An 8,001-nucleotide genomic window follows, 5' to 3' on the forward strand; every position below is an offset into this window, starting at 1 on the left:
TAAATTGGGGAGGCAGTATTATACATGGGTTATTGATAATTTGATTTTTTTATTCTTTTTAATCTCAAAAAAATGATGATCRTATTGTACTCGAGATCGTATTATACTTGAATAAATACGGTAAATGTTTGCCGCTGTTGTGTGACGGACTGAGGTGGGCTCCAACTCTTCACCGCTACCTTAAATCAGGTGTAGAAATTAAATAAATGCTTTTGAAATTTGTTATCYGCTTCAAAGAGGAAGGTTTCCAGCAGCACTTTACTTCTTCCAGGAGCCATTTGTCCACTGTAGCTTTCTTTACGAATGATTGGAGCCAGCCCTTCCCCGATCTATCGACCTCAGGCTAATCACAGGCTGTGTAGAAGCTGAGAGCGCCGTTTGAAGTGCGCTGGCCCAGACGCMTGGCTGATTGGCTTGAGTCGAGACCCTTCACAGACAAAAGACATACAAAGTAACACAAACACGGCTACTCTCCCTTAATGTCAAAAGAAAAACTGTTTGAGTGCTCTGTCCAGGCATTTCAGTTAAGTTACTGCGTTCATAACCAGTCTATGTCAAGGTCCTGCTCCCTAAGCCCCTCACCTTATTCACTTCCAGCCTTGGCACTCGTCAACACCGTCACAAAATGGGAATTTGAAAGGCTTCATGGGAAATGTGTGCTTGTTGCGTTAAGCGTYCAGCATCTAAGCCCACAGTTATTTCCTACACGGTTGGTCTTGCCTGCCTGTGGCATAATGGCAGCTTGCAGGGTGGGGCAAAGGCCCACGTGACAGCAGCTGTAATCCCTACAGGCACACAAGCACAGCTGGGAAGTGTGTGTGTGTGGGGGGGGGGGTCCACGTCCAATCGTAACACAGCTACCTCTGGACGTGCCGGCCTCCTAAGAACCATCTAAATCAGGGGTTCTTAACCTTTTGGACCTCTGGGCCCAATTTGTTCAACATAAAGTGACACGAGGCCCAGTCACACATTACCATATGGATCAAACTGGTAATTACTCTAAGGCTTGGTTTAAAATTATAATTATTCTAAATCTTGGTTTAATTTGTATTGTATTTGCATTATAACTAAATAAAATACACTTACAGTTTAAAAGTAAAACTCCTGTCAAATAATCACAAGACATGATTATGACAAACCTTTTTTTTATATTGTAACCTGCCTATAACAACTATTTGAACAAATACAACAGTCAGTCAACAGACCACTCAGGCTTATCAGCACAAAAATAACATTTTTTAGCATAAACAACAACAAATATAGACAATTCAATAAATAAAATTGTGATCATAAAATAGATACATTCAAAAATATTTAATGTAAATGTTAAAAAAAACTGTAAAAAATGAATTTGATAAAGTCCAAATGAAAATAAAGCCTTTTTAAACTTTTGCATGGCAGAACCAGAAGCTGCTTTTCATATTAGTGGCAAACAATAACAGTAACAACAGCTTTTTGACAAAATGCTTAAAAATAAATGACAAACATTTATTTTATAAAGCGCAAATAAAAATATAGCTGAATCTGCAACTGCATTTGATAATGTTATGAACTTTTAAAATATTGCCTGGTAGAACCAGAGGCTGCACTTAATATTAGTGACAAACTTTGGCTTTTTTTGATGGGTTACCTTTTTTTTGTCTTCTACTTTTAATTTAAAATAGATTTCCATTCTCGTCAGGTTTCTAAGGTTCTTCTTTTTCGTATTAAAGAAAGTTGTTGACCATCTGAGTGGCGCACTACCGCTACTAGTGGTGAGAAAGTGTATYGCACCTTATTGAAAATCAAAGCGGTCCCGCGGYCCAAAGTTAAAATCTGTTGTTCTTTTGAGGCCCTCAAGTGGTGCTCACGGCCCATGGGTTAAGAATCTCTGGTCTAAATCACATCTGCTGCAGTTTGCAGAGGAAAGAACCGAAATCAGAGACATGGTTGAAGCTCACGCCTGTGTCTTCTCCTCAGGTTTGGTCCAGATTCCAGTCAGCATGTACCAGACTGTAGTRACCAGCCTCGCCCAGGGCAACCGTCCCGTTCAGGTGGCCATGGCGCCCGTCGCCACACGCATAGACAACACTGTCACACTGGACGGCCAGGCGGTGGAGGTTGTGACCTTGGAGCAGTGACACTATGGACCTTGGGAGGAGCGGAAAGCACTGAACCTTGGAGATTTGTTTCTCTCCTTTTCCAAGACAACACATTGTGTACAATGTTGGATATATTTTTAAATGTGTACATCTGCAGGGGAAATTAAGTGGTTGATAATGCATTGTGTTTACTATGTAAAGATATTGCTTTTGTTGTTGTTTTTTTTTTTTTCCTTATTTTTTTTAGCTCTGGGATGTTGAGTGTTTAGTATTTATTTCCTTACAATTAACCCAAGGATAACCAAAAAGCCTGGGAGCAAAGCCACCACTGCATCACTCAACGGACTCAGTGTTCTGCATTTTTGGCACAATCTCTGTGCTTTATTCTTTTTTTTTTCTTTTTTTTTATGCATCTAAAAATTGGTACTATAGTCTGAAATTTCCCTTCTGTTTCTCGTATTCCCGATTCTAAAAATCCTCTCCGTCTCACGTGACTCCTTCTGTACAGAGCACCGTATCTGCACTCCCATTAACGTTTCTTCATTATATGAGGATTGCGTTGAAATATCCTCCTGTCGTGCTTTTTTCCCTCTTTGACCGTAGTCCACAGACATGCCAAAATGTGCAGCGACTCAGGATATACATCATTATGTTGTTTACTGCTGTGATTGCTGAACTGCAGTCCTTTTTGTCAAATTTATTTATAGTGCATGGATTCCGAAAGGCACCCATTAGTGTTATTTTTAATATGAACTTCTCTCTTTGGGTCACTTAAGCCTAAGTGAGCTATATCACTTTATACATCACAGGAAGTTGTACTTGGATAAGAGCTGCAGTATTTTTGATGCAGAGGAGCATTTTAAGCTAAAACAAAATAATAATGCTTATTGACAATTGTATGCGGCTTTAACCGTCGGTTTAACCCTCATCAAACTTGTGTGTTTGAAAAAAATGACGTCCAATAAAATGATTGCTGTTTACTATTTCAAATGGTTTCTTTTTGTTTTTAAGTGTGCTGCCTTAGCATAGCAACAATTCCTGCCAATTGTCAGGCATTTGTTTTAAAATATGCAAATAAGATAAGGAACAGCAGCGATATTTGGTTTAACGAGTTGCTTTAAAATTCTTCARTACCTAAATACATTTTTACATGTTAAAAGTTAAGTAAACTCAWAGAGCTGGGCTATTCAACTGGCAGCCCGCGGGCCACATCCGGCCTGCTTGTGACTCCCGTCAGGCCCCACTCCTCAATTTTTTTATAATTTAATTTAATAGCTTTTAAATCAATTTTTAATTTATGATTCGGTGCAACAAAATTAATTTAAAAAGTGTTTCCCTCACCATTATCAGGCTACGCCTCCCACATCTGATATCCAAGCCCTGAGCTGCTGGCTTTGAGTACATGTGGCCCCCTGAGCAATTTAGTTGAATAGTGCTGTCATACAAGATACAAGTGACCCATATTTTAATATGATTTGTTTGCTTTTAGAGTGTTTCTATACAAATTGCACAACTGAACAAACTCCCATGTGTGTTTAGTCATGGTGGTCCACTTGCCACAAAACCCGATAACCTGTCCACTCTGCTCCTCTCCACCACCCCCCACCCTCTCTGCAGTGACAGACAGGACCTGGATTACATCATAAGCTGCCTGAACCTCTGCTTTAAAGCCTGGGATTTGCTGGCAGGGCCCTTCTGTTGCAGAGCAGAACAGAGAGAGAGAGGGAGAAGCGTTCAGGCCCTAATCTATCAGGCGTCATAGCGAGGATCCTGCTCTTCCTCCAGATTAAAACCGAACCGGGCTCCGTTCAGATGAAAAGATTCCATTTTCTTGTATATACTCTCTTCTGTCACTTTAGACTGGGACCCATGGGTGAGCTGGAACTTGTGATTCTGTGAGCATGCGTGCCTAGCTGTGATGTGTGCAGCTCACATGCAAACTGCCTGTAGATTACAAGCCTCATTGGCATGCTTTCTTGATAAAAGGCCGAAGTTTCTCCCTCCTCCATCTCTGCACYAAACACTCACTTGTCTTAAAGGGATCCCTGATTAGTTGTAACATTAGACTTTATTTGATAAACATATTTTAACTGTAAAATAAAGACTAAAAATACTGTAGGCTGTTTAGTTTTTATAATTTTTTAACTAAAAGTTTAAAAATATATTACACGGACGGAGCCATTTTATTTACASACAAAGCWTTCTGGGTAAATGATGACGTGGATAGGTCCTCGGTGCGAGGCTGCTAGCGAGCTATRTCCACMCTGAAGGTTAATCTTGGACAATACCTGATGATTGGATCTTTTAAATGAAACCAGAGAGCGTTGACAGAGAGGAGAAGGTAGAAATGACTCAGCCTGTAACTGAAAATATGGATGGAGGATAACAGAGCTGCTTCATGGAAGAAGAACCTCAGCTTAGCCTGTTAGCTTTAGCATTAGCCCCGATGCTCTCCTCTCGTCACTGAGGTCCTCAATCCACATGACAGAGAGGGGAACGCAAAAATTACTCAGCCTGCAGCTGAAAATATGGATGGAGCACCTCATTTTAGCTTGTTTGTCACGCTAGTGCCAAGCTAATACATATAAGGCAATATAGCATCAGTAGTACTAGCGCAAAGGCTAACAGGCTAAGCTGAGGTTCTTCTTCCATGAAGCAGCTCTGTTGTCCTCCATCTATTTTCATTTACAGGCTGAGTCATTTCTACCTTCTCCTCTCTGTCAACGCTCTCTGGTTTCGTTTGAGACGATCGACAGATATTGTCCAAGGCTCAACAGGTTAACCTTCAGGGTGGATACAGCTCGCTAGCAGCCTCGCACCGAGGACCTATCCACGTCATCATTTACCCAGAATGCTTTGTGTGTAAATAAAATGGCTCCTTCCAGCCTACAGTATTTTTACAGTCTTTATTTTACAGTTAAAATATTTGTTTATAAGATAAAGTCTAATATTACAACTAATCAGGGATCCCTTTAAATTTGTTTTGATGTTCATTGAAAATTTTAAAATAGCTGTTGCTAACATTTAGAATCGGTGTCTTTTTGAAGAAAGCTTATCGATATAAGCTGGAAGGTTKCATCTGGTCACCATGACTTATACCCTCCACGTACCAAACCATCCAGTTTACATGAGTTTTGTGACTCTGTCTTCGATATGTTTATTGGAAAGAAGAAAAGGTGTCCTTGCTCCTCAGCCGACGGACAGGGCTGCAGCCGTGGCTTCAGTGGTGTTCCTCYACAGGGGGCACTGCAGGGTGAGGGAGGGGCTGCGCGAGCAGAGCTTTAATCTCAACTAATCGCTTCTTAATACGTGCATCCCGGGCCCTCCACCACCTCTGCATGCATGCACACATCTTCTCCACACATGAGCTTTCCGCTTGCTCTAACAAGATGTAATCTCCTGCTCTTCCTCGGACTACAGGGGCTGGAGCCACAAGCTAAAGGGAGCGTCCCCCTCCAACTCTGTAACCCCACGAGCGTTTGGGTTCAAACACGTAAACCCTCGGACGTGAGATGGAAAAACGGTTTAACGATCTGAAAATAAAGTCATAAAGCACAGACCGGTTGCCGATGAAGCGTCTTCTCCTTTAATGTAGGATAATGGTCTAATAATGGCAAACGCACACCTCTGTCCACCTCCGAGCTCAGACACTGCGTAAGAACGCCGATAATCTGATTTCACTAATGCTCTGCATTAGAACACAGGAGAAGCACTGTCTCGGCTCGGCTCGACCCGCCCAGGAAACTGTGTGAGTCAGTCAGAGACGGAGAGAGAGACACCCAGGGAAGAAAGGGGCCTGCAGGGTGGGGAGGTGTGCGGGTGGTGGGGGTCTGTGGGATAGAGCATGCACGCAAAAAATGCGGTGTAACCTGAGCTGCTCAGCCCATCTGGAGAAGGCCTCGCATTGACCAGGGTTATCCCACAATGCACTTTGCTGCAGAGAAGATCATTAGAGGGAGGCTGACACAATGGATGCAGTCTTTTTTTCTTTCGAAAGAATTTATTTGTATCAAACAGAAGAGACTTTTGGTGTTGAAAATAAGAGATAGAGTTGAGTCAGCAGGTGCAAACACATTAGAGTTCAAACGTTTGTTCCTTTCATAAGGCTCTCCTAGATCTGCTTCAATGTCAACGAGAATAATCATGAATGCAATCTCAGCACAGTCTCGTTTGATTTATTAGTTGATCCACACAAAATCGTAGGAGCCTTTATCAAAGTCTGTAGATCAAATATGGTCAGCCTGCAGGCAAACTGTTGACAATACAAATTATATTAGCTAAAGCTGAAGTGTGGGCTATGAAGCAGGATTAATGCAGAGGCAGATAAAGAGGTTTTAATCCCCAGATCCCCCTGTCACCTACATTAGYAGACCCTGACCCAGATATATAAAGCTCGAGTGTAGGAGCTTTTTTTTTTTTAAAGCCAAACTGTCAAACCACTGTTGGAGCACTGTCTGAGTGAAAGTCCCCCTTTGCTTTCTGCCTCTTTTTTCGTTTGGAGTTAGGGAAGGCAACAAGGCCGCATTGAAAGAGGAGGGTAAGACGACACCGCCCCGTTTTGCCAATTATGCCACAGAGCTAAGAGAGGAGCCCTGTGATGGCGGGCGGGGGGGGGGGGGGGGGTACGGCGGAACATCTGTGTGCACAGTCCACTCCGCACTGCAGAGCTGCAATCGCTTCATCTGAGTCCACCTGTCAGGGCTGAGGGGAAAACTGACTGATGAGCAGAGGAATCCATTTAGCACCGTCAGCATGGAACAAACAAGAGGCATCAGTTTCTTCCATCGTTCATGAGTTCCCAAGATTAATGGGTTTTGTTGCTGACAGCTCAGATTCAAATGCAGCATATACAAAAGTGCAAAACCATGAATGCGGCTACCCTTTAATAAGTCACTTGAGCTCTGAGGCCGGGGTGTGCAGGGGAGGAACCGAGTCTCACCCCACCTTTCACACCGTCGGCCACTCACTCGCTGACTTTACGCTCCTCAGACGTTTGTCGACCACGGGACCGAAAAAGACTTCATCCGCCGCGTGGCTTTCGGCTGCTGGACGCTCTCAGGCAGTAGTTGGCAAGTCTAGAACCACCGGATCCATCTACCTCACCAGTGTGAGTTCTACCATTGCCAAACACCACCAGAGAGCTGTGGCGACCCACACACAAAACACGATGGAAACCCCACCGAGAACGATGGCGTCTCTCTTTATGTATACCTAAAAATCACCAGCTGAGCAAAAGTGATGAAAGTCTGTCTCTTCCTATATTGGCACTACACATAATTGCTCAAAGTATGTATACAGAAGCAAAAATGTGCTAGTGCCAAAATGGGCAAAGAAGAGGAGTGGTCATCCAAGCAGCTGTCRTCATTGAGACACGCATGGATGAAAGGATGTTGTCTCCAGGAGCAGGTCGCAAACAGCTCAGGCAACAGCACCAGAGCCATTACATCATATTCCCCGCCCACCCACAAGCGCARAGGAGAGGACGGCGACCGAAAGCACGCCAACCAAAGGCGAACACGGTCAAGTGGTTCTTTCTCTGCTCTGTTTATGGCCCTATGGTAATTCACTGATAGTGAGCTCTCACAGTGAATTCTACCAGTGCCATACACAGAACAGGAGTCAGTATCACCCCCTCAAGACCACCGATTCCCACCTGAGAGGAGCAGAAAACAGCCAGGAAGAAGGGAGAGTTAGAGGAAGTGAGAGTAAAAGGAGGCTAGCCATGTCCACGATGCTGCAGTGACGCAGCTTGGCCCCGGGAATGCGCGGCGGCACTGCAGTGGATTGATCCAGACATTAAGTAACAGGTCAAAGACTACTGTGTCTCCTCTAAATAGAAGTCCGGCCAATCCTGAGGCGGAGGCTTGAGCCGACGCCGTCGACTAGCTGTTCACCGCTAATCACCTGTGCGCCCATCTTT

At 43.7% G+C, this 8,001-nt stretch overlaps 1 protein-coding gene across 1 annotated transcript in view; it reads left to right on the plus strand.

Moving 5' to 3' along the window:
- nrf1 (nuclear respiratory factor 1) overlaps positions 1-3,071 on the plus strand; it is a gene marked incomplete in the record, with an annotated part of 12,089 nt that extends 9,018 nt beyond the window's left edge. The window contains 1 exon segment of the mRNA XM_014004805.1: positions 1,960-3,071. Coding sequence (XP_013860259.1) covers positions 1,960-2,120 — 161 coding nt within the window.
- Positions 3,072-8,001: the final 4,930 nt, after the last annotated feature.

The sequence above is a fragment of the Austrofundulus limnaeus genome, unplaced genomic scaffold, assembly GCF_001266775.1.
Source record: "Austrofundulus limnaeus strain Quisiro unplaced genomic scaffold, Austrofundulus_limnaeus-1.0 Scaffold26, whole genome shotgun sequence".
Lineage (NCBI taxonomy): Eukaryota > Metazoa > Chordata > Actinopteri > Cyprinodontiformes > Rivulidae > Austrofundulus > Austrofundulus limnaeus.